Below are 27,518 nucleotides of genomic sequence, written 5' to 3' on the forward strand. Positions count from 1 at the left end.
TGGGTTGTCACTCAGACCTCCACTTCTCTAGGGCAAAAGCCCGGTGCCTGAAGGAACCTAGTGCCAGGATTTTCTGGTTGGGTCCCGGACCCAGGAAGTGGAGAGAAGAGAGTAGTGGACACGAGGGTGAAAGAGAGAAGAAGAGAACAGAATGGGACTTTTAACCTCCAAAAATGAACGTAAAAGTTTACCGGGGCTTTGGAACCTGTTATAATTTGGGAATTTATGGTGGTCGTGAAGACCATGGTGGGGTGGGTATGGGTGTTAGGGGCTACTGGACGATCACGGCTAGACTCCCTGCGGTAGCCTGAAAAAGGGCTGGTGCCCTTTAGGAAAGGGGGCTTACCTAATGATGAGCCAGTGGTGAGCGGAAGGAGCCAGCGCCGAAAAGAATGGACGAGGGTGGACCATCAGTGGTGAGCGGTGGAAGGGAGGCCGGTCCTGGCGGGACGGAGTTCCCGAGGGGCGACTCGAAAAATGCTGCCGCTGCGATTGGAAAAGTGTTGCCACTCGAGGGAGCCCCGAGGGGCAACCCGGAAAGTGTTACCGCTGCGATCTGAAAAGTGTCGCCGCTCGAGGGGAACTCCATCCCAGGTTTCGGCACCAAATGAAAGGAATAGTCGACACCAGTTGACGATCCACCAGAGAGAGCTCGTTTATTAGGCAGCACACACACATATATGTAGGGCTTTAAGGGAAAGCTGATTGGTTTAAAATACAATCCCTATTTAGCATACCGCATGGGGCTTGGGGGGGAGCTGATTGGCGTGCGATTCGCGCCGGTGGGAAGGAGAATGCGGAAGAGAAGGGCAACCAGCGCCATGATGGGGTGCGGCCGAGAAGGGCTTATGTGATCAGGGTGTGATCCCTTGGGGCATTTGGGTTCTTACAAAACCGACCATTCCTATATAGGGATCCGAACCCGTGGCCCTGGTGTTATCAGCACCACACTCTCCCAAGCGAGCCATGAGCCAGCCTGAACGCTAGCATTTCTATGCTGGATATTCAAGAAAAATGATTAAGTTCAAGTGTATGCTTGGGGTTGCTTCACAATTTGAAGCTATATTCCAATTTTTTAAATAATAAGATCCAGTGTCCTCATCCCATTTCTTTTAGAAGAATTTCATGAAGAACATTATTTTCTTGTACAATTTGTCTATCTCTACTTGTCATCATTCATGTGATAGACAAAGAGTGTGTCTTACTCTGAATGCTCTGTGAATGAAAAGCACTTTCCAGCCATGGCAGGAAGCCTTCTAAGTGTATCTTGAGCTCACAGTCAGATATGATGACAAAAATACATTTCCTGGCTGCCTGCAGTTTGAACAACTGCTCATACTCAGAGAAGCAAGCAAAACGTGTAGGGGAAGGCCTGTATTTTCTTTACTGAAGCACCTTGATAGGTGGGGTTGGCAGAGAAGGTTAAAAAGCCCCGTGGGCATAGCTTAGATGAGAGAGGTGAGGATAAAGAACAGTTAAAGTGCTCTACATAATAATTTTGAAGTTGCCTGCTGGGGCTTGGAAAAATACAGTGGAGATTGTAGAAGAGGAAGTGGGAGGAAAGGAGTCCCAGTGATACAAAGGAAGGAAGGGTCTATAGAAGGATATGTCCAGTAATATGACCGGAGATGGGGCCAGTACTGTGATCTATCCCAGAAAAAGGGGAATCCACTGAGGAGGAGAAATAAGATAGCAGTCTCTTAGGTGGGTCCTCCAGAAGCTGAGCCTGAGACAGGATTTGAGTGCAAGCAGATTATGGAGGTGATCCCAGAAAACACTGGGAAGGGGTAGTGGGGTGAGTAATTGAGGGATGATAAAAGAATTAATAAGCAGGACACCACTCTGGGCAATTCTGGGAGACAGCATAGAACATACCTCAGAGTTAGCCCGCCTGAGCAAAGGAGCTGCATTATTTACCCATCAATTCTCGTCCAACATTGTCTGAAGGCCACCCCCTTACTATTGTTTTCAAGTAGAAGGTGCTCTTAAAGATGACTGACTTGACTTTCCATTTAAGTCCTTCTTAGGTTAACAATTAGGAGACCTCACAAGGGCCAGTCTGTATTGGGACTGATTTGGGAAGAAATCTGTCATCTTCCAGAACTACTTACGTCTACCATCTTCATATCAGCCCCCAAATGCCAATACAGTACCTTTACTATGCTCGATGACTGCCCTAACAACATACTGTGGATATAAATCCATACTTTTCTAAATTCACTTTTCCTATTTAGTACATCCATTAACTCATATGGCAACTTTGTATAAATCAGAAAAAGATACACCCTCCAGACATGGCTCCTTGCAAGAAGGACTTGGTGAGTGAGCTGGGCTGCATTTTAGACCCCATGATCCCAGCCACTGGCACCCTGTGTAACATGTGATCTGTACCACAGTACCTGGCAGGCTGAGTCCACACAAGCCAGGTATCAATAAATTAAAGCCAGCCAATTATCCAGATACTCTATGCATGCATTCCTGGGAAAGACCTACCACCCCCCATCCATAACTTCTGCAGAGAAGTTGCACAGGATAGATATCAGCTGCCTATTCACTTAAAAGAACAAAATAGAAGCTGGCCAGTTAGCTCAGTTGGTTAGAGCATGGTGTTTATACACCAAGGTCAAGGGTTCAGACCCCATACTGGCCAGCTGGCAGAAAAAAAAAAAAGAATAGTTGAATGAAATATCAGGAATTCATAGAATAGTTTAGATATGGGGCCAACCCCATGGCTCACTCGGGAGAGTGCGGCACTGGGAGCGCCGAGGCCGCGGGTTTGAATCCTATATAGGGATGGCCGGTGCGCTCACTGGCTGAGCGCGATGCAGGCAACACCAAGCCAAGGGTTATGATCCCCTTCCCAGTCACACACACAAAAAAAGAATAGTTTAGATATGGACCAATTGGGGACATTTTTTTTCTATCGTTTATAAGCTGTTAGGATCTCAAACCATGAAACTGCCACAGGCAACAATGGTATTCTTTGTGTTATGCTAAGAATAAGTCTGCATGCCCTCCCAGCCACTACCTCGGGTACAACTGCCAAGATTCCTTAACAGCTGTTACAGCAGCACTGTCAGGGCCTGCCCATGTCCCCTTGGCCTTCATCATTCCTGTGCAGTGGTTTCCTACAACAAGCACTTGTAACTCATTGTCTAAGAGCCACCTCTGGCTGCAGGAATGTTCTCAGCCTGCAGATGCAGTAGGTAGGACATGCTAGAGAATTTGATGCCCCCAGAAGCTCTCCTCAGACAATGACAGAAGCAGGTTGGAGGAACTGCCTTACCTCTTGGAGGTGACAACTCTGAGAAGTGCTCTTTACACAGTTTCTGCAGGGAGATTAAGCCCCAGTTGCCCCCAGCAGCAACCTGCTCATTATTACACACTTCTCTGTCTCACTTCTCCACTCCATTGCAGGTCTTTCCTGAGCTCCTTATAAACTGCTTGCCTTCAGATCATTGTCTCAGGGTCTGAAGCCCAACCCAAAGCAGCTGCTTACCAGGTTAGTTAAGTTTCTTCTTCCTTTAGGTCTCTAAATCTTGTTCTTCAGACTCCAGCATACACATGAAGTAATTTTCACAGAGGAACTTACAATATGCAAATGACATTCAAATCCTACTCAGTGGGCACAGTAAGCACTACTGTTATTTCTGCCAACCTAATTATGCTCACGCCCACCAAATGCCAGAAAAACAGAGGCTGTCAAAACAAAGATGACACAAACAAACGCAGCAAAGCAGTCAGCCCTGGCCAGTGTTATCAACTCCCGAATGAAGACAACTCTGCTATAAGCAGCTCTGCTCTCCAAAGTGGGGAGAGGGAAAGAAAGAAACAAGGGTCCTCTCCCCTCTGAAGCATCCTCACAACCTTCTCCCAGTTGTGCTTGGCTCCCTCGAGTCTCTCCCTGTCTTAGTAACAGCCTCTGTCCTATATTAAGTAGGGAGACTCTCACAAGGGAACAATGATACCTTGTCCACCGTTGGGCAAAACGAAAACCTAAGACTCATTCCTGATTCTTCTTTCCCTCTCCACCCACACCCAATTCATCTACCTCTAAAATACATCCAAGGGATTCCATGCCTCTCCCTTTCCAGCCCTACCACCCTAGTCCAAGCCACCATCAGCGCCCACACCTGGATTACTGAAGCAGCCTCTGACCTGTCCATGTCTGCTTCCACCCTTGCCTCCCTACCAGCAAATTAAAGGGTACATTTCCCAGTCTGTTCTGTGTGTGACCTGGCTTCACCGAAATTCCCACTTCTCTAACTTCTGCTGTTTCTACTGGTCAACATGCTTGTGGAGATATTTGGTTTTCTGCAGCAGTGGTAACCGAGGCCCCAGTGCCCAAGCCCTAACTTCATGAGGGTGAAGGGGCAGGGCTAGGCCTCGTGCTGCCTGCATTGTGGCAGCAAGGTGCCAGTCTCCTCGGCAGGGCTGTTTGTCCCTAGAGCCTGGCATTTGGGCAGCAGCTCCCTGCCTATGGAGGAGGTGCTAGCTCTCCTCGTGGCCCATTCTGCAGTGTCTGCGTGAGATTTCTGGAAAACCTAAAATGGGAATTAGCAGACATTTCCTCCTCCCTTCCTCTTCCTGCTGCCTGGAATGTAGATGTGATGTTTAGTGCTCCTACAGCCATCTTGGACCACAGAATCAATGGAACCAAAAGCTGGAAGGAGTGTGGGCTCCTGATAATTATGTGACACCAAATCACACTGGCCTGACCTTCAGACTTCTTGTACGTAAGACAGAAATAAAGTTTTATCTTGCTTAATCCACTTGCTTAAACCACTGTTATTTTGGCTTTTCTCTCAGAGGTAGCTACACTGATAAATTTATAAAATTTATAAAATATTTCACTCATAAAGCCCAGAAAAGATAAGTGACTTACTAAAGAACAGTTAATGGAAAAGTCAGAATTAGAACCAATATCACTCAACCATAGCTTATGATGCTTCCCATTGTCTTATATTTAATATATATGGTATATATAACATAGATTTAACACATATAATATATATTTTATATAAATTAAACCATCAACTTGAAAGAATCTGAAGGTCATAAATGCCTCACTGGTCATACCATTTTCCTTGTAACTGACAACCATGATATTATTACAAGATTCGGGTCCAACAAACAATTTTAAGCTCATCATATCTTGATTATGCCACTTAGCTCAGGCTCTTGCCTTTTCCCAGGACAGGTAAATTATGGAAACCCCAAGTTGAAAAGTACCTTGAAGGACTTTAGCTCAAGAGAAATGCCCTAACTTCTCCACCAAAAGAAAGAGCTATTGCCAAATGGCACCTGACTGAGGGTCTAGGACCTGTAAAGAGGATTGTCTTGGTACCCTTAACAATATACTTGACCAATTTGTTAAATTCCTATGAGCTTCAATTTTATTTCATAATGTATGAAATAGGTAAAATAATATTTATTTCACAGGGATTTTCTGAGGATTAAAGGACATGGGGCAGGTGTCATTTCCTGGTGGTGTAGAATGGAGTGGCCAACAGCCTGCAGCGCAACCTGCCCAAGTTCTATAGTGATGACTGCAATACATACCTCACCTATGACTCTCCATCTGTGAGAAAGACACACTGCAGTGGTAGGAACCACAAAGAGATGTGATAAGCTACCATCAGAAATGGATGGAAGAACAGGCTCAGAGACTGATTGACAAAACAATGGCTGCATTTCAACATGAAAGATACCTCCTACTCCATTCTCTGCTCCTCCTCTGCAAGGCCAATGATGCCACTTCCCCCAGTCTCCTGGGTCTTCCTCACCCTGGTATGATGCCAGCATCCCATATGGAGGAGCCTTCCCATGATGCCAATGATGTGCCCTCCTCTTCCTGGGATGCCAGTGGGACCTGCTCCTGGAATGAGGCCACCTATGGGAGGCCACATGCCAATGACCCCCTGCCCGTCCCATGACGGTGCCCATTTGGCCAGGAATGACATGACCCAACAGATAAGAATAAAGGGGAGGCCTCTTTATATCAGTTTTATATTACTTGTTCTACTTCACCAGGAGATCATGGTGCTGTGACTGGGTGTTTTTGAACAGCATGATAAGGAAGACTTGCTCTCCCTTCCTGTTAAAAAGAATAGTTTTGGAGGGGAGAAGTGGAAAGGGCAGTTTTCATCTGCATTGTGAAATGCGAAAATAAAACTGTCAAGACTTCTAGCTGAAAGTGTGTTCCCTTTCTCCTCCTCTCTGTATTCTTTGTGTATTATGAAGAAGATGAAACATTACAGCTGTGATTCTCTAGCTCATTCTCTTCCAGCACGTCCTCTGCATGAGAAGCTTTTTCCTCAGCTATAGAGTGCGTCCCATTGGGCACCCTGCCTTTATTTAGTAAAGTTCTCTTATGCAGGACCTTCATAAATCTAATACTTCTAGAGCTTTTGTTGGTTGAAATAATAAACAGCACAGTTGGTTAATTTTTCACATGAATTACAACAACAACAAAAAAAAGGAAATGGTGCAGATGAAGAGTTAGTCACAATACTTGGTCCATGGAAAGCTTTCACAGATGCAATTGATAATGAACTACTAGTAAACCTTCCCACACAGAGTTGTAATGGCTCATTTTAAATGTCTGTCTCTCTCATTAACAAAGGAAGGGGGTGATATATTTGGCTTTGCATATACTTTAGTGAATAAATGAAAGAATAATCCCAGGCCTCTGAGTTTTCTCTGACTCCTGTCAATACTCGAGGCCCAAGGCTCCCCACACCTAGCCCAGAGTATAAAGGAAGGGGAGGGGAGGGGAGGGAGATGAGCAGAGCGAGGCACCATCTCTGAGCTCAGTGAAGTCTGTACAGCAACTTTTCCATTTCCCTAAATGCCTCCTGGTTAAGTTCACAGAACTTATCCCCTCTCCTTACAGAATTTAAGGAGAGGGACAGTTTCAGAGAAGAGAACCACCCCTCTCCTTACAGAATCTTATTCATCACCTACAGATAATTTACAAACCTTAACACGTTGAAGACAGAAATCAGCTATCAACGATGCAGAGGAGACCTGTATTCCCCCTCCCACCTCATTCTCAATCCTCAACTACCAAACCACCCCTCCAAATAGAGGCCCATCTCGTCAAGGCAAGAGAGAAATATCAGCTACTAAGTGGCAGACATGCCCTCTGGAGACACTCAGCAAGTTAACAGCAGGGGGATGGCGGGGGGCGGGTAGCCCACCCCCTAGGGAGAGTAGGATCTCGATCCTGACAGCCAGCTTTAAAAGATCTACTCTTTAAAAACAAGAAAGAAAAAGAGAACAATAAACAGGCTTAATTACAAGCTCCATAAAGACAAGAACCAGGTTTCATAACCATTACATCCCTGAAGATACTCAACACAGTGGCCTTTTAATCTAATTTATCAATTTTTTTTTTTATAGTTAGTCCTTTTGTGTCCTATTCAAGAAATCTTTGCCTACACCAAGGTCATGAAGGTGGTCTCATATGTTTTCATCAAAAGCTTTATTGTTTTACCTTACCTTATTGTTTTACCTTACCTTATTTAGACCTACAATTCATCTGGAATTGACTTTTTTTTTGGTACAGTGTGAGATTTAAGGTAGTTTCTCCACCACAGATATCTAATTGACCCAGCACATTTATTGAAAAGACCACCCTTTCTCCACTGCTCTATCACCTTTTCCATAAATCAGGTGACCATATAAGTGTAGATCTGCTTCCCGCTCTTAATTCCTTCACTTTATTTTCCAGTTTTAAAATTACCACCTAGGTTGCTCATTGGTTCATCTTTATGCAACAGGTATTTAATACCAATGGTACAGTTTATTTAGAAATAAATGCTGGATAATGGATAAATGCTTGATTCTTTCCCTTCATTTACTAGTTTTAGAAATAGATTGGGCTTACTGACATCGTCAAATGGTGATCAATTGAGTTTAAGTATCATTATGAATTCATGTATTTAAACATAATTGATATGTTTCAATCAATTGAAGTGATTATCCTCGTTGATGTTCAAAATGTCCTGTATTTGACAGCCTCTTCTTGTTGCCTCTGAGTCATTTTCACATGTCCCACTGTTTGTTTTCTATAGATCCCTTGCTCTCTGGTACATCTGCAGCAATAAATATGGACAGTTAGAAAGCCTGTGAACAGACAGAAATTCCACATGGTTGACAGGTGGCTATGGAGAGTTCAGTGTGAGCAGCTGCCTGTAGAAAAGTTGTATTCAGGGGCAGAGAGGTCCAGACCCAAGGGTAACTCCTCCACCCATACTGGGACCACATGGGGGTGATATGAAAAGGCCAAGCACATGGGTCAGGAGGGAAAGGGGGTGGGGAGACACTGAAATAATAACAGTGTACCAGAAGCTAGTCCAAGTAGTGGACAAGTATTACCTTGTTTTAACATATTTAATCCTCACAATGACGGCTTGGACAGATACTATTCCTATCCTCCATTGTGCAGATGAGGAAACTGAAGCACAGAGAAGTTACGTAACTTTCCCAAGGCCACACAGCCCATAGCAATCGAGTCAGGAATTGAACTCAGGCACTCCCCCCAAAAATTGGGAAAGAATACAAATATATTTGTTAAGGAGTCCATGGAAGGGGGTTCCAGAACCTGCCAGTAGCCTGGTTAATACCATGAAATGATCAGTCAACATTCCAGTGTGAATTTTACTTCCAACTGGCCTTGGGGTGCCCAAGGTAAGTAAACCCAGCTACAGTTATTACTTCATTCCCCCTTGCCTTCATTCCCAAGAGTTCCCTTCCTTCTCTGTGCCCCCAGCCTCAATGTCTAGCCTGCTTCTGCTCTCACTGAAATACTGGTGCCAGGTCCTTCCCTGCATCCCTGAGAAAGTCACTTCTAGGACCAAGGTAGTAAAATTACAAACGAAAGTTTCCGTTGAATGATTACTAGGTGCCAGGAGCTGGGCAAAGGCTTTACATATTCTCCCAAACATCCCTATTTCATAGAGGAGGAAGCAGAGTGGTTGGGTGTTTTGTTCCAGGTCACAAAGCTAGTGAATGCTGGGCCAGGATCCCCCCTGACGTGTCTCATGCCAAAGCCCTGCACCTCACTCCTGGCCCCAAACTGCCCTCTGCTGGTCCTATAACACCACTGCCTCACCATGCTGTGTACCACAGTCAGAGGAGTGTTTCCATCATTTCTATCAGATTGAGGGATGGAGCAGATAGAAGCGGGGGAGGCAGGCAGGGAGGTTACTTCCTGTTCTCAAAGCGACTGCAGAGCCCCTCAAACTGTACCAGTCAAAAATATATGTAACACCAAGTTCAAGGGTTCAGATCCCCTTACCAGCCAACTGCCAAAAAAAAAAGTGTGTGTGTATGTGTATATATATATATATAAATAAAACATATATATATGTTACATATATAATTACCTGGACAACTGGTGAAATTTGAATAAGGTTACATAACAGTAAAGGGGCATCATGTCTACGACTCACATGATTCAGAAAAAAGTATGTGGAGGGGAAAGAGCAGAATTAAACAAATGTGGTAAAAACGTTAACATTTGAGGAATTTGGGCAAAGTATGTAGGGAATTCTTTATACTATTCTTACAACTTTCTGTAAGTTTGAAACTATTTCAAAATAAAAAGTTAAATAATTGCATCTCCAGGAAGCCACCAACCACAGTTCCTCAGGCTCCCGGGACACTCTCTAGTAGCCAATGGGGTCCGCAGGAGGTTGCAGATTTATTACCCACAGGGCTCCCTGCTTGGCTCCTCTTCAGGATGACCACCACAGTAGGCAGGGCATACAGGGGCCCTTGAGAGTATAGGAGGAAGCAGCTACTTCATGGGCAGTGGTTATGAGGAGTCTTCAGTGCCCACAAGATCCTGTGCATGACCCCTTCAATGCACACACATATGCACAACTACAGGCAGTGACAGGAGACCCCCAAAAATGACAAGCTTGTGTGTGTCCAGATACTGGGCAGCATAGCAAAGGAGCTGGTAGGCATTTCTTGTGAGGAAGAGGGAACAGAATAAGACAGTAAACTTGGGAAGAGACGGCTGGTTGGTAAGAGGAGGGACAGTAGCACATGAGGAACACTATAGGTGCAAAACAAAAATCAGATTCAGAAGACAAAACGATGACCAGGCAGAGGTACCAGGAGGCACACACCTATACCATGGCTCATGCTACAGAATTGAATAGAATAACATCATTACCCCAGATGGGTCACCTCGGGACATCCTAAGGCTCACCCCTGGGGATGCTCCAGCAGAAGGTGCTGACCACTTGTGGGGAGTGTCAGAGAGGGGCTGGACTCATTGGAGGGAGTTTCAACCACTGTTTCTCAACCTCAGCCATACATTGGAAACACCCGGGGAATATTTTAGAACACTGATGCCTGAGTCAAACCCCCAAAGATTCTGAATTAACTGATCTGGGGTGCTGCCTGGGCATCAGGGTTTTTTTATGCTCCTCAGGTGATTCTAATACCCAGTCAAGTTTGAGAATCATTGGCTTAGAAGGCACTACCTCTAAGTCTCTTTCAATCTAAGAGAAATAGGAACCATGTAGGCAAGACCAGAGAGCCCATCTTTGCTGCAGAAATAACAACTTCAATTGCCTTGGTCAAATCAAGATCAGAATTTACCTTGAACCAAGATCTCACACTGATGGATGTGCTTTTTACCCTAGAAATGTGCTGAAGTTTTTTTGTTAAAAGTGAGAAGCAACACTGAGGGAAATGACGGTATGGTTTTATTCCATTTGAGAATTCCCCAGGTTTTGGCTGACTTTGGAACTGGCCACGTCTTTGGTAAATATGCAGAGGTGATGGTTTATGTCACAGCCAAGCCCTCAGTCCATTCTCTGGAGCTCTCCACCCCAACAGCCTGGCCTTTGAATAAACAAATATAGAAGCACTCTGGTTTTGTTTCCCTTCCCCTTCTTCTCCCAGGAGACCAAAAGGTAATGTTGCCCTTCCTCCTTGAGGAAAGGGCTCCTGGGCCTCCAAAATTCCATCCCCCTTCCCAGGAGGAAGTTAACAGCTGCTTCTGCTGTCAGGTGGGAGTGAGGCCACCTGAAGACAAATGCCACCAAGGCCTTTGTCCAGGCCCAAAAGCTGGATTGCCTGAGGCAGGGAAGGAGAGACAGTTTCACTAAAGAAAAGAAGGGAGTGACCGTCACTGAAAAGAAGTGGATCTCCAAGGCCAGAGTGATGGAGGGCTACTCTTTGGACCTCAACTCTTCTCTGTCAGTGATCTTATCGAGTCTCCTGGCTCTTGGTGTGGAGTAACATCCACATTCTGATCACTCTTAAATTTCTATTTCTATCCCAGGTCACTCCCCTGTACTGGACATCCTGATGTGGATATTTCACAGGCATGTCAAACCAAAGGTGTCCAAAACCAAACTACTGATCTTCCCTCTCTAGTCCACCTCTCACACCAAACCTGACCTCCCAAAGCCTTCTGCAGCTCAACAATAGGCAATGCCATTCTTCTGGTTGCCCAGGCCAACAACTTCATGGCCCTCCTTTACTCCTTTTTCTCTCTCACGCCATATTTCACCCTTTAGCACCACCGAAGCTGAGCTGCCATCCCCTCTTGCCTGGATGATTGCAGCAGTCAAGGGACCCTCCGAAAACAAACAGATCAAGTCACTCCTTGTCTCTAAACTCTCCCACAGCTTCTCATCTTGCTCAGAGTAAAAGCCAATGGCCTTGGCCCTATGTAATTACCCAGTATCTCTAGGACCTATTTTGCTGCCACTGCCCCCTATCCACACCCTGCAGTTCCCCCATGACACGGGTGTCTTTGCATTTCCTCTGCATCTGCCTGCAATACCCTTCCCCAGGTATCTACATGGCTCCCTCTTCCACATCCTTCAGGTGTGTCCAATTGCTCAAACACGACCTTTGCAGCAAGGTCTTCCCTGATCATCCTGTTTAAAATTGCAACCTCTCCCCACCAGCATTCCCAGTTCTCCTCTGCCAGCTACATTTTTCTCCATCTAACACACTAGCTTTTTCACGTGTTGCTGTCTCCTAAAAAGATCTCCATGAGGACAGCATTATTTGTTGCTGCATCCCCAGTGTCTAAATGGGGCCTAGCACAGAGCATGCACTCCACAAGAGTTTGTTGAATGCACAGAGATCATCAAGGCCTGTATACAGGGGCTTCAAGGTGGAAGGACACCAGACACAGGCAACCGCACAGGTGCCCTGACACCACTGGCCTGGGGCCTCCTCGGAGTGAACAGATGGAGCTCACAGGCAAGAAGACAGAACCTGCAGCAGATGGGCTGGAGACCAAGTGGTCCCCACCACCCAGCACTGCATGAGCCCTTGGCTCCCAATACAAAGCAAGGAGCGAGGCAGCCAGGGAAAATGACTAATGTTGGGTTTCTCTTCAACCTTAGAAACCGGTGGCCTGGAGTCAGATTTTGTTGGGTTTAGGAAAACAAATAAAAGCAGTGTTTTTTGCACCTCAGTACTGGCAAGCAATTCGTTCTGGAAGTCCCAATGCTAGGTTCCCTGTGGCTGAAAAAGGCAGAGGTCCCCATCCAAAAGGCAAACAATCTAGAGGTCCCACTGGCCTGAGGCCTGGGCCCTTGTAAGGCGGGCCCACTGGCTCTCAGGAAAAGAGAGTCCTGGGACAGGAAGCACATAAGGCCTCCCTGGACAGGTGCTGTTGATGGTGAGACCTATAAGGCTAGTAGGAGTTAGGTAAGCTGAGAGAGACTTGGGGAAAGAAAAGAGAGAAAGCAGGCAGAGAAAACGGCACATACTAAGGCCAGGAGACGAGAGCGTGCCTGGAACAAAGAAGGGACAAATGCCAAGTGTGGCCCTGAGTGTGTGGGTCAGATGCTGGTCAGCTCCCAGAGGGCCCCAGAACCCTAACAAGTCTGAACTTTAACCTAAGGCACCAAAGTTTTCCAAGCAGAGAAAACTCACCCCAGCCACAGTGTAAGGAACGGACTACTAAGGGTGGCCAGTCTGCAGGGAGATGGTGGGAGGCTGCCAGAGAAATCCTGGCAGGAGAGGCCTGAACCAGAGGCTGTCAGTAAGGATGAATCTGAGGGATATTTAGAAGAACAGTTCATTGACGAGATCACTTCTAGTTGTGACAGATGGAGAGTTAAAGAACACGGCATGAGTTTGGATTTGGTCACATGAAGTCCACATGAAGAGGCCTCACAGGCTAGAGACAGAGGCTTGGCAATTGTCGAAGTGAGTGTGGGAACACCCAGGGGAGAGAACTCAGCGGGGAGGAAGAGAGCATCGGGCAGAATGCCACCATCTGAGGGATGGGCAGAAGAGCTGCCCAGAAAGAAGGCTGAGGAGGAGCAAGCCAGGAGGCAGGAGCAGCCAGGACAGCAGGTGTCTCTAGCAACAGGAGTGGTCACCCAGCATCCTGGGAAATCACGCGCAGGCTCCCCACATGCAACCTGGACATCCACTCCAGGTCAGCACACCCCACACACTCTTCCCATGAAAAACCCATACATGATCTAGAATTTAATATATGTTTATTTGTGTAGTAGGAACATTCAGATATGTAAATAAGGTAAATACTTTCCAATGCATAGTATATCATGTTTTGACATTGCGTTGAAAAAGAACCTGCACATATCATTCAACACTGATCAGAAGAGCACAGAGAAAGATCAGCTGCAGCAAAAACATCAATTTAGTGAAACGCAAAGTTGGGTAGATGGCCCAGTAGCAGCACACAGGCACATACCTAACTGGGGAAACCATAAAAACTGTCATGTGGACTTCACACACCCAAGAGCTGCTTTGACATCCCCGTGTCTGAGGTGGGTGAGAAAATTGAATATCAACACCCAATCAGTGTATGACAACTGAATTCTACTATGTCCAGCAACACAAAGAGAGGGACAGAGAAACTTCCCTGAGGGTGCTCTGCCCCAACACAGAGGAGGCTGGGCCAGGGCTGACCTCTGGGTGGCACAGACACTGGCAGGGATGGGCCACACGTAGCTATCTGGCATTCCCAGCACAGACAGCTCCCCAAAAGGGGCAGGGAGCCCATTTCTATGTTTTGGGGAACTTTCAGTTAAATAAATCATTGGAGTAGACAGAATTAAGAATGACATCCACAGCTGTGCACGATTTGCCCAAGAACACCAGGGTTCCCAAGACTCTTTGACAGAGGGGCTTCCTGCCTGATCTTCCCCTTCTGTGTTGGAGGGTATTAAACATCAATAAAAATTCAAACTTGGAGGGGCTGGCCAATTAGCTCAGTTGGTTAGAGCACGGTGTTACAACACCAAGGTCAAGGATATCCCCATATCCCTGTACGAGCAAGCTACCAAAAAAATAAAACTTGATATCAACATCAACTGTAGATGATCCATGAGCTTCAAATCTCCCTGGATGGGTGTTCTGAGCTGTTCTGGTTCCCATACCCATATGAGACCCCGGGGCCAGTGAACATTCGGCTGACCTCTGTTGGGGTCTGCCCCTGGCCATGGGACCCCCCACTGCTGCTCCTATGGCTTCTCGGGAGTCCTCTGGTTGAAAAATCACTGCCTCCAAGCCCCTGATTTGTTCTCTTGGCTCCAAGTCCTTTGGTTTTATTGGCCCCTGATGTCTGCTCAGCTCTCTCCCTTTGTAATCAGCCCCCAGCCAGCCAGCCAGTGTGGCGTAAGACAGAAAAAGGGTTTACTAAACGACAGTGCTCTGCATATGGAAGATTAAAGAGAAACAGCACACAAAGGACACTCATAAAAATATGTACGCACATTCTGCCTGCTAAAAAACATTTTTAACCCCTTTTCTAGGTTGGTGTTCCTTTGAGAAGCACCAGCAAAACCAGCACAGCAACCTGAAGTGAAAGACATTCCAGCAGCCTAGGACAGGGATGACTATGTCCATGACATCAGCAGACACAAGGTCACTTGCGAAAGAATCACCAGGTGGCTAAACCTTCTGGGCGCTGTATGCAGGTGAAGTCTTCTGGGGGCTGCAAAGGGATAGGCCCTGCCCAATGCCTGGGAGCCCAGTGAGGGATATTTTCAACTCCATGTCCACAGGGCCCTCAACCCCCAGTGTGGAGCCTCTCTCTCTACAGATAAAAGGTTGCTTGGGTCCATTAGATTGGCAAAATGAGGGAGGCAAACACAGTCCCAAAGGGCCACAGGACCTCTCGGGCAAGCCCAGGATCAGCCGCTTACTAAAAACCTCCACAACCATCTTCTCCTGATCCATGTTATTATCATTACTTCATTCATTAACTGAAGGGGAGAGACCCATTATTTAAATACTAGAAATGGGACTTTGGGTCCCACTAACACCCAGGAATTAATTCACAGTCAAGCTAGGAGCTCTAAGTTACTATTCAACTGGCTTCAGAATTGCATGGGTCCTATTAGCCAACACTACCCCTTCCAAGAGTCCTCCACCCCATGCCCACCATCCCCAACTTCCCCAACCTCTGTTCAGGAAACTACATTAAAGACACATCATTCACACAATCCAGTGCCTGCTCTTCGTTTTTTTGTGAGTCACCCATTTGATCGTCTGCTAACCTAGAATCTGAAAAACCCCACAGCATCTGACCTCAATGGGTCACCTGCCTGCTTCTATTCTGTTAATACTTTCAGGAAAGAATGAAATCCAAGTGCCCAGACTGGTTTTGTTGTAAGGGTGTGGGCAGAGTTTGTAGGCTTTTGGTCTGTACAATCTGCTACACAGCAGGTTTCTACTTTCCCCTCTCTCCTTGGCCCCTGAAAATGTCCACCTGCATGGGGAACTGCTGCAGGTTCCTGAGCTGTGTGCACAGAGTACGGCCCTTGGCCACAGGGGGACTGGAGCCCAGAGGAGTCACGGACAGGTCTTCAATGTCTATGGAGTGGAGGCGCCACCAGGCAAGAGGAATTGGCCTCCTTCCCATGGACAGTCAAGACCATGCACAGAGGAACTGGGCAAGGTTCTCAGGCAAGCCATTCCCACTAAGAGCAGACAATTTCTGAATATCCTCGTGTCCTCTTTCCTTTCGTCAGCCAAGTCTTCTAAACAATTTGTGAAGCACCAAGATCTGTAGAAGGGTATCGGGTGTTAAGTTTGGGCTGCTCTTGGAAGGACTGCTCTTAGAGAAGTCACTTTCTAGACCATGAACACCAGGCTGTGTGCAAGGTTGTGGCACTGTGGTGAATGAGAACCCAGTCTCTGGCATTACGCCAACATGGGTCAAACTACCAGCTGAGCTGCACAAAGATAACTACCATTTATTAAGTGCTTACTATATGCCAGGCACTGTGTTAAGTGCCTATGTGCATTATCTCATGAAATCCTCACAGCCATCCCATGAAGAAGGTACTATTATCAGACCCAACCAATCAGAGGTGGAAGCTCAGGGCAGCCTAGTAACCTGCCCAGATCTAGGCTATTTGAGCCCCAAGTCTGTCTTCTCAACCATGGCTCTCAGCCTCGGCTTCCTCATCTATAGAATGGGGATAATACCTAACAAAAGGTTGTTTTCTGGATTAAAAGGGATAATGTATGTAAACGCTTAGCACTGTGCCTGGCACACATTGAGCACTGTATTATCGCAATCACTATTAATAAAAAAACTGCTAGTATCTTATTGGCTCACGAATAAAAAAGAGAAGGAACCTCAGCAGACAGGCATTTGGTGAAGAGGAAGGGAGGGGTGGGGAGGGGAGGGGAAAGGGCCTTCAAACAGCCAACAGATTTGAAACTCACTGGCCATAAAACCTTGGACTTCACATATTCTGCCCCTCTACTCTCACAAATCATTCACATGTCCTAAAAACCTCAACACTTTGGCATCCAAATTATATCTCGTAAACTGCCCTCAAAACTAAGATCTCTGTGCCTTGGAAAACACGGTCCCCTCCCTGTAAGACAAGTGAGAGCCTTAATCAAGAGGCTGTCCCAGCTGAGAAGAACAGCCTGCACCCACTGCAGGGCCCAAGTGAGTAAGGGAGGGCAGGGGGTAGGGGCCCACATTCAAATGGAAACAGCAGCTGGGACTCTGTTCCTGAGAACGGGGCCCACCTTCAGTAGGGGATGTGGATAAGGAGTGTCCAGGCCCAAGAGGGGGTGGGTGAGGCAGAGCCCTAAAATAATGATCCTTTGTCACCACTTGGTCCAAACACCAGCACCCCATATAGATGGTGCCACAGGCCCCCATCTAACAAGGGAAACTGAGTCAGAAAATGGGAGCTGTTAATCTCTTTAAAAACTGGAAGCTGGGCAACTGATAAAGAGAAAAGGAAGTTTGTTTTGACCAAGACAAGAATATGAGGCTCAGCCCAAGAATTAGCCCTCTCTTCAGGAGCTGAGGGTTTGTCCCAGCTGCTCTTTGGAGCCCTCTGTTCCAAACACAAGTGAGAGTGCACCCACAGTCTACTGTCTTGTGATGTGTCTGAGTCACCTAGACATCCTCCCTGTAGCATTTCCTTCCCACCCTGACCTCAGAAGAACAGAAACCCTGGGTCCGAGTGAAATCACCCTCCCCGGCCCCCCAACTCCACCCTGCTCTCAGCACATAACCAAAATGTGCAAGAAAGGTGGGCCCACATATGAGTTGCTCTGATAGACGAAAAACAACAGTGCCTAAAATGTTACTAAAATAGGGAGAGGTTTCAAGAATGACATACCACTAAGTAGAATGATAAAAATCCACTCTCTTGGAAATCCACCTCGGGCTGGCTTTGGAGGGAACAGACCACAGCTATACAGTTCTGTGGGCAAGAACGCTCTTTGCCCTGAGTCATTCATATCCTCCTCCTCCCCAACTCTGTTTATGGTGGGAATAGACCTGAGCCTGCTGGGGCTCACTGACAGTGTGAAGATCTGAACTCAAGGATCCACTTGAATCAGGCTCCAGCCAAATCAGCAACTAACTTAGACTCAAATCACAGGGTTTGTGTGGGCTCCCTTAAAATATATTTTTGGAATTTTCTTACATAATATAGGTCAAGTTATAGGATAAAAGCCCAGGGGGAAAAAATAAATACCATAAAAAATGGTTCCAAAGTCCACCTGTGTAAGGTTAAAAGTTGTATTTTAGCCCCCTGAAAAGAGACTAGTTTCAATGGCTATAAGACTAGTTCACATACATTTCAGAACTCTACAACAGTAAGAGTAAATACACTTAAATGTAGTTATACTATAGCTAGTAAAATGCTCAGAATACAAAACAGGCAAAAAAATAAACATAAATAAGGCCTGGGTTGCCTTAGAGACAAATAAATGTGCATTTCTTCATTGCTGAAAGTGGTTACGAGGGTGGCATGCACACACACAAACGGAAAAAACTTGGTGCCCTGTGAGTGGTCACCAGCAGAACTTACCAGGGGGACACCCAGGCTCATGTTTCAATAGTCAGCCCGGGTTTCTGTGACCCCCTGTTCACCAAATCCTTGTTTCACCAGTTGTGAGCTAACAGCGATGTAACATCCAACCTGGCTCCAGTCAGGCCTGAGCTTGAGGGAAGGAAGGCTGCAACATTTCAGGTGCACTCACAGCACGTTCACAAAGGCCAGTGAGGGGCTGGGGGGCCGTCCAGTCCTGGTCCTGTGGCTGGAGTGTGAGAGAAGTAAGACCTGACTGCACCGTGTGACCCTGCGGAAGCTCCCCCCAGTAAGGTGCTCACGACGCTCACCTGAGGTTCTTGCGTAGACTGTTGTGAGGATGTACAGGAGACAAATTGGAGAATAAAACAAAAATCTCAGGATGACACAATACTGAATACATGAACAACAAGAAAAATAAAACCTTGCATGGAAGTGATAAACACTGAATTCATGAAAAGGGAGGGCATACAGTTTCAGTCATATTTTATTTGACAAAAAATGGGGCTATAGCAAGTTATGCCATTCATTAAGATCCACATGGGTGTATGCTAAAACAGTCTCCTGAATCTTGCCTGTAAATAGGAGAAAGAGAAACATGCTATACAGACACAAGGTGGTGACGCTCTTCTGGCTACCTGACTGGGAAATCCCTCTTATTTCACCAGAAGGATGTGAGAAACGAGATTAAAATCAAACCCAAACTGACTCTCTGATTCCCGGGACCCCCCATCAGCACCAAATTCCACAAAGGAACATGAGCCTCACCTGCTGTTGCCAGCCTCCCTGATCCCAAAGGCAGCCTTATTCGAGTAGGTCTCTGTGGCTGGGCCCCAGCTGAGACTCTCTGCTCTCAGGACCCCACCATATGCCCACAATGGGGCAACAAGAGACAAATGAGGCACCCTTACCCTTCTGTGTCTAGTTTGGTGATCCAGGTTCAATCTTCAATCAGAAAGCTACAGTTTCATTACTAATCACCTTCACTGTTTAAGATTTGTTGCTTAGCTACTGAGTAATCTTAATGACACGCATCGAGAAAAGGCCTGAAAGCACTTCCTTTATGGGTGCCCAGGACATGACTCAATAACCATGGAGCTTCTGGTGACATGAACTTGCTCAGCCAGAATCACCGAAGAGTAGAATTAGATGACAGTTCAGAAAATGGGGACCCTGAGAGTGATGCATCCTGCCCAGGGTCACATGGCCAGGATGGAAACTCCTTACAATAACACATTGTTTTTAAGGGGGACTTGGACATGAAAAAGAAAATCCACAAGGCGGAAAATGGAAGTAAATGTTCAGAGGAAAGAAGCTGCTGCAACCCTGCACACATGCAGGAGGTCACACAATAACACGTAAGCTGAAAGGGCTCTGTCCTCTCTGGACACTTCAGTGATGTGGGCTGACCGTGAGCTTTCAGGAAAGCAGTAAGGCTAACTTCAAAACAATACCACCACAAACCACCACTAGACCACGGTGCTGAAGCAAGTCTCTACACCCTCACTGACAATGAAAACAACCATGGCACGGAATAATTCAACACATCTGGACACCACATTCTCTCTCCCACACTCCATTGCTTGTTGGCCTGACAAAGAACTCATTTGTCTTCCCAAATCAATCTCGCCCCTAGAATCAGGGAGGGGAAAAAAAAATAAATCACAGTTTAAACAAAAAACAACAAAAGGCCCCCCAGCAAAATACAAACTACACTTAAATGGTCACATTATATAAAAGTGTGCATTTAATCTTCAGAATAGTCAAGTCTCTAATCAGGTTAGGTTTTCCATAGTTTTAAGCAGGACTTTGTGGTTTCAATAAAGAAGTAATGGTACAATTGAAATTACAATAAGAAATAAGTGACTTTTAAAACACACACACAGACATATACACTGTCAAAGGTAATATATACACAACAGAGCAGCTACATGGGTGTTCAGGCAAAGGGTGCATGAACGAGAAGCCCTCTGCTCCCTGCCTATGGGAAAGCCCCCAGGAAGGATTCAGCAGCAGCAGGTCTATAATACAAACGTGAACAGCATTGCTCCTGAAAAGACACAGTTAGCTAGACTGCCTTACAGAAGACATTTGAGCCTAAAACATTTGGGAAAGGGCTTGGTTACAGTACATTCTACTGCATACACTTGAAATATTACAGTGTGTTGTTTTGTTTTTTTTTTTCCAGACTATTATAAATAATTTTTCGTGCTTTCTGAGAAAAATAAAAACTAAAACCTTCTTTCAGTCTGTGATGAAGTAAGGTGAAACTATATTATAAAGCAGAGCTTATTTAAACTCTGCAGGATTTCAGCATGGATAGAATGCTTATCTGATTAATAAGCCTCCATCTCTCCAGCCTAAAGAAGGCAACCCTCCCATAGCCCCATGGCACAGATTGCTAGAGAAGCCAAGGTGAAAGCTCTCCAGTACAGTAAAGACATCCAAGCCATGCACCCAGAAACAGGTGGCATAGCACCCTGAACTGGTCGGCCACAGATGAATGTCCACTCTCTGACTCGGCCCTGAAACAGTTCAATTGATGGGGGATAGAACCACTAAGCAGACATTCCTGAGCTAGGCAACACTGTCTTCCACGTTGTTCAATATTTTTCTTTGTTTAAAAAACCTGAATAGTTTTACCCCTGTGACTTTCCAACACAAAGCTGTAGTTTACTCACAACCCCAATCATAAACACAGGCTGTAAATACAGATTTTTTTAAACCCCCAAATAAAAAACATTCTACAAAAAAATAAAATTAAAAAAAAAGACAGTGAGTTGAAGCCTCGTCATTGTCTAAGCCACACCAACCGGGCTTGCCTTGGAGACCTGCCCTCGCTCAGTCCTGCTCCTGCTCTCCAGCCCCTGGGGTCCCCTACTCGTCCTCCATGGCAGCTGTCAGCATCCCCTTGTCATTCAGGTGAGACTTGAGTGTGTTGAAGATGTGGAGCTGCTGATCTGGCCGCAAGGTCAGGAACTGCTGAATCAGTTTGCTCGGGTTAGGGCCCCTGGAACAGAACGTGAAGAACAGCACTGGGCTGGGGCCCAGCACCTTCTAGGGCCTAATTATCCAAGTGGCTACTAGGATCTCTAAACTCTCTAATAACATAGGGCAGGAGGGGGCCTCAGAGAATCCACGAACAGTAACTACTGAAACCTGCATTCACATTTGGGACGTTTTTCTCTGGAACTTAGATGTAGCTAGAATTCTAGAATTGTACCATACTTAAAAATCCACCAACTTGGTCAGATGGAAAGGCACTATACCTGATAAAACTGGCAATGTACACATTGACAAAAGTGGCCATCAGATACTGGCAGTCGAAGCGATCCATGATGCCCCCGTGACCAGGAATGGTATTGGCAAAGTCCTGTTAGAGGCAGAGAAAGGATGGGTGAGCCTGGGCTCTGCCAATGACCAAATCCCAGCCTAAGGTCACACCCTGATGTGCAGCCACTGTACTGAGTAGCTGAGGGCAACAGAAAGTGAAAAGTAGAGTCAGATGCCGAGACTGTAAGAAGACACAATCTTATTGTGACAAAGTATTTTTTTAAAGAAAGATATGACATATTAACACATAAAGTGAAATCCAACTATTGAATTTTCTTGGAAACAACGCATTTCTATTTAGCCCACCTAAATTCAGTGCATGGTCAGGAGGAGCTCACATGAATCACCAGGGTGTATAGCCTCGTATTTTGAAAGGGGTGCTAGTTCATGGGGCGGGACAGGGGGAGAAAGGAAGAAGACGGGTGAGTAGGGAGTGAGATGAGAGGAGCAGAGAGGAAGGTTTTCCTACTTTGATTTTAAAGGCTCGTTTGAATCCACTTGCGAAGAACCCTCCAAAGGGGCCAATGAGCGAGGCAAAGGTGGAGAGGGCAATGCTGTGAATCTGGAAAGGGTACATTCTGACTGTCTCCTGAGAAGAAAAAATAAGGTTAAAGTCAAGGTGCATACAAGCCCAGTCTGAGCACAGTTAACAGAAATAACTCTGTATGGATCTTTTTTTTTTTTTTAATCACTAAGAAGAGTAGGCCTTTTTCCATTTTTGTAAATCTCTTATGCCTGCCTTAATGAGAGACATTAAGATATTCCACATTTAGTCTGCTACGATATGTTGTTTTGGAGGAAGTAAATGGAGAAAACCCAGCCTGGAGATAAGTGTAAGTATTATTCTCTGACACTATACCAGGACTCGACAAGCGGTCATTTCTTAAACATTATGTAAAATGGGGAATCTTATCTTATTGAACTTTTTGTGCTCTCTACATTAAAATCCATTGGCCTATCTTGCACTTTGAATGAATCTTTTACCCACGCATGACTGTGTAACACCATGCATTAGCTGTTTAGAAGACAGCGGTTTACTGAGTTATGTAAATCTTCCAGATATAGATACATTTTGTCATACAATGTCAAAATACCACGTGTTAAAATCACCACCAATCTTATCAGAAAAGCCAGTAAGTAGTAGGAAGCTGTTAAGCTCACAGAGGCAGGTACATGCTTTCCAGACTTTTAATTTTCACACGAAAGCCAAATGTTATCATTGGAAACAATTAGTCTGTCCTTTTCCTTGAAGTGACAGGCTCACTTCATTCTTTTCAAAAAGAATGTCTACCAAATACCTAAATGTGAAAAACTATAGTTGGTCAGTTTTTTTTCAAGTAAAAATTATGTTCCTAGAAAAAAAGCAACTAGTTCAGCTCACAACTCAACTGCACACATGCTTTTCCTTTAGGTAAGCACTGTACTTCAGTATTTAGCAGAAACATTTTATGCATATTTCCCATTTCAGTGTAGAGTATTAAAAAGCTGTGTATGTAGTAAATGTCAAGATTTAATAAAATTAATAATTTTACTATTTCATCAAAGACATGCATAAGAGCAAGTGGCCTTTTTGTACTGCAGGCATGTGGCATGAAGCACCCACTGCCTGCTAGTCCGTAATTCTCACACAAAGGCACCAGCAGTTTCACCTGCCACTGTGTTTGCACCATCGCAGCAAACGTCAACATGGTGAAAAACAGATGTGACCTCACAGACCCCCTTAAAAGGATCTTGGAGTCCTCCTGGGATCCACAAATCACACTTTGAGATCTACTAGTCTAAACGAGCTGAAGTGGGAGGAAAGTTCTCCTGCCCTCACCCTAACCTGGCTTGAACAGTTCTTCATCCTGAGGCTTACAGCTTTGGGAGGGAGGAGGCTAATTTGTTTAAGGGGCAGGTGGTGGTGGAAGGGGCTCTGCCTTTGTAGTCATGATCCAACCGAGGCCCAGAGGCTCTTCATCCCATGTGGGTGGCACATACCCAGCCAATGACCGACTGGATCACCCCAGGAATGATGTACTCCTGCAGGCGAAACAGGTCTGAGGGCTCACAGTCCACAGTGAAGCTGTTGGTGTCATTGTTAAACTCCACAGGGCAGACAAAGCATCTGTACCCGGACATCACATAGGACAGCTGAAGATGAAGAACAGAGAGACAGGCAAGGAGACAAGTTCCAGACAACCAGTCTGGACGGCAGACACCTGGTATGGCCATGCTCCCCACAGTGTCTAGCACCCTGCTAAATGCAAGCTAGGTGCTAAATCAGAGGTTCCTGATTCATCACGTGTATTTTACCTGAATTTGAAAAATAAAACGAGGCTTCTGGCCCACTGAGGTCTCACACATATACACCCAAACACAGTCCCTGAAAGAATCCAAGAAATACCTGAAGGAATTTGGGCAAAGAACTACAAGAAGTTTCTCCCCATCTGAGGGAGCTGTGGTCCATTTTCCTCGGGATCTCTTAGTGAGAAGTGGAGGCAGGTCACGGGGAAGGGTACAGTTAGAGGCAGTCAGCCTAGAGGAAGAAGGCTGGAGAGCAATGAAGCTAGGGAAATAGCACTGAGGGAAAGCCAGACAACACTGCAAAAGGGGAGAGACTGGCCTGAGGGCCAAAATCAGGGAATGGCACTCTTGAAAGGGTTGGAAAAACATCCACCTCTGGGCAGGGCACACGCAGGAGAAAACCTGGGTTGGAGTGGCAAACCTCACCTCACCCTTTCCTACTGGGTGCCAGTTACTCTGACTTGGGCATATCAAATGCCTGAACAAGGACGCTGCTGCCCAGGGATGCCATGCCAAGGTGTGAGTGCACATGGCCCCCGCTCAACTGCCAAGGCCCTGCTTCAACACTGGTGGATGACAGCTAGCAAGTGCTGCCTATGCCAGTTACAAGCATGCCGTGCTTGTGCCCTCTTCAGGGCAAGGTCGCCATTTAGGACAGAGTCCTTGGCCCCGAGAGACACACTCTCTAGCCCTGGATAGACCTTTGAAGGCGGTGAGGCCTCTATCTATTCCCCCACCCAATCGGGAGCCACCACCTACCACGAGGCCAAACAGCACAGTAGCAAAGAAGCCCCCAATGAAGCCTTCCCAGGTCTTCTTCGGGGAGAGCTGTGAAGAGAAAGCAAGTTCTTAGCAAAGAGCTTTGACTCTGGCTTTGGGAACAATAATTTCGTGTGAAAAACTTCTATCATAAAACATCCATTCTGTTAACCACGTCAAAGACTGGCCACGTCAAAGACTGGCCAGAGCAAAGAGCTTTGACTCTGGCTTTGGGAACAATGATTTCGTATGAAAAACTTCTATCATAAAACGTCCATTCTGTTAACCACGTCAAAGACTGGCCATGTCAAAGACTGGCCAGAGCAAAGAGCTTTGACTCTGGCTTTGGGAACAATGATTTCGTGTGAAAAACTTCTATCATAAAACGTCCATTCTGTTAACCACGTCAAAGACTGGACAGAAGAAAATAATTTCTAATTTTCTTCTTCTAGCACAGCCTTGCAAAACCATGTCACCTTCTAAACATTTGCCCGGATGTGGTTTCCTTGTTCCCTACCTGATACCTATCAGTTTCCTTTCTGTTTCAGTCATTCAAATATTTTATCATATTATAAAACAATATACTAATTTAATGACAACACTGAAATCTAGACCAAAACCCCAAAAGTGTGCCTATACAGTCTGTAAAAATCTTCTCTTTATTAGCACTCTCTCTCTTTCTCTTTTTTTTAAATGAGTAGTTGTAAATGTTTTCCTTTGGCTTTTCTCAAGATTAATTTGTTACCAGCCCTTCCCAGGACGACACGACGACATGGCCACAATACACACCAGCCGTATTTCCTCGCTGTCTCCCACACTGATCTACTTTCCCTCACGGTGATATTTCATGTTAGGGGTATCCATTTACCTTGATGAGAGGGGTCCGACCAAAGAAAAAGCCAAACATATAGGCCATGATGTCATTACAGATCACACAAGAAATAGGGACAATGAACCTAGGAAATAAACTGACATGAGGATCAACTCTACCAAGATGACAGTACCTCAAAAGTACACAAAACAATGCCATTCATAAATTTCAGTACCAAAATAACCCATGAAGTACTTGTAACCCATTCAGGAATAAGTTGAAAGCCATACCTAGTATCTAGCACATAACAGGCCATTCCAATACTCACTGAATGACCACTGAATAAATGGAGGTGGCATTCTATAGAATGTCATTTGTTCTTTTCTCACTATAAAGTAATATACACACACAATAATACAAATTTGAACTGTAAAAGAAAGAAAAAGGCTGGCCAGTTAGCTCAGTTGGTTAGAGCACAGCCTTATAACACCAAGGTCATGGGTTCAGATCCCGATACCAGCCAGCTGCCAGCCAGAATAAGTTCTCTTCTTTCCCCCATCCCTATTTCCATTCCCCAAAATGACCACTTCTAATAATTTATAATTTTCTTCTTCTAGTAGTTACACCCACAATTCTAAATAATATACAAGGGTACTTCAAAAAGTTCATGGAAAAATAGATTTAAAAGATAATACAAGCTGGCCGGTTAGCTCAGCTGGTTAGAGCATGGTGCTGATAACACCAAGGTCTGGTGTTCGATCCCTGTACTGGCCAGCCAAAAAAAAAGATAATACTAATCTTTCCGTGAACGTTTTGAAGTAACCTCATATTTTAAATCTATTTCAAAATTTATTTGCCTCTTTTACTGTTCATTACTAGTTCTAGTGAGCCCTACCTTTCCCTAGGACTAAACGGAGAGCTGAACCCCAATACGCACAGTTAGATTTCTTGTCTGCCCACCTCCCCTGATCTGTTCACCCTTGCCATGGAAGAGGGGTCAGTTTCCACACCTGCACCATCTCCTCCTCTCCTCACTCCCCACTCTGACACTTTTAAGTTCTTCTATTACAGTCTAATATAATACACATAAATCTTGATTTCCTGGATCATCAGCTGTAGGTGGTATTTTTCTGACTTCCTGTTTGCTGAAGGAGGGATTTACAGCATCTATACCCTCCTTATTCCTTTCACCTCCCAACCCCCCACAACATTATTTGTCAAGGCTTCTAGCACATAGGCTCTGCTCTATAACCATAATTAAGTCTTCTAGGTTGAGTCTGTAAACCAATAATTACAGCGATTTTAATATTATGCACTGTAGAACCAAGTGGTATGTTTGGCCCTAAAGATGACACAGCTCGGGCCACTCTTGAGAAATACCTAACAAAACCACTGACAGAAAGGGAAGGAGTTACATGCCTCCCAGGCCATTATAACTGTTTAAAATGTAGTAATGCCTAAAGCTAACATGGGCTAGTCTGCTTCTAAACACTTTACATATATTTACTAATTTACTCCTCAGGAAGTGGGTATTACTGCATCCTAACTCTGAGATCTGGAAACAGGTAAATTCTGGGACCTTGACCACAATACTTAAGTACCTCTCTCTCTCTGCCTTTAGATTTTCACTAAGATCATCTAGCTTCTTCAGTCAGCCTGCTGATTTCTTCTTTGTTGTTGTTGTTGTTGGCTGGCCAGTACAGGGACCTTGCTGTTATAACACCCTGCTCTATAACACCTTGCTGTTATAACACCTCAACTGAGCTAACTGGCCAGCCCTGCCTGCTGATTTCTATCAAAGCTGATAGATTTACTATTGAAATCATTACGTTTCTGGAATAAAATCTACTCAAGAACAGCATATTATTCTTTTGACTCACTGCCAGATTCTATTTGCTAATATTTTATTTAGAAGAGTTTATCTATAATCATAAAAGAAATCAGTTTATCATTATTGTTTCTCCCTCATCAGCTTTACTATAAGGATTAAATAAAACTCAGCTGTTAACCCA

The 27,518-nt window shown here is 45.3% G+C and overlaps 1 protein-coding gene and 1 pseudogene across 1 annotated transcript in view; one reads left to right on the top strand and one right to left on the bottom strand.

Moving 5' to 3' along the window:
- The first annotated feature begins 2,294 nt into the window (after window positions 1–2,294).
- LOC134369251 (U1 small nuclear ribonucleoprotein C-like) lies at window positions 2,295–5,977 on the top strand (annotated as a pseudogene).
- Window positions 5,978–18,574: 12,597 nt separating this feature from the next.
- Window positions 18,575–27,518, bottom strand: part of CDS2 (CDP-diacylglycerol synthase 2) — a 59,275-nt gene continuing 50,331 nt past the window's right edge. Inside the window, exons 8-13 of the mRNA XM_063095028.1 lie at window positions 25,564–25,651; window positions 24,696–24,764; window positions 23,631–23,783; window positions 22,120–22,239; window positions 21,587–21,690; window positions 18,575–21,327 (exon numbers count right to left, since the gene is read on the bottom strand). Of these exons, the coding sequence (XP_062951098.1) occupies window positions 21,195–21,327; window positions 21,587–21,690; window positions 22,120–22,239; window positions 23,631–23,783; window positions 24,696–24,764; window positions 25,564–25,651 (667 nt within the window). The 3' untranslated portion in view covers window positions 18,575–21,194. The remainder of the gene's footprint in view (window positions 21,328–21,586; window positions 21,691–22,119; window positions 22,240–23,630; window positions 23,784–24,695; window positions 24,765–25,563; window positions 25,652–27,518) is intronic.

This window comes from Cynocephalus volans, chromosome 1, assembly GCF_027409185.1.
Source record: "Cynocephalus volans isolate mCynVol1 chromosome 1, mCynVol1.pri, whole genome shotgun sequence".
In the NCBI taxonomy this organism is placed as follows: domain Eukaryota; kingdom Metazoa; phylum Chordata; class Mammalia; order Dermoptera; family Cynocephalidae; genus Cynocephalus; species Cynocephalus volans.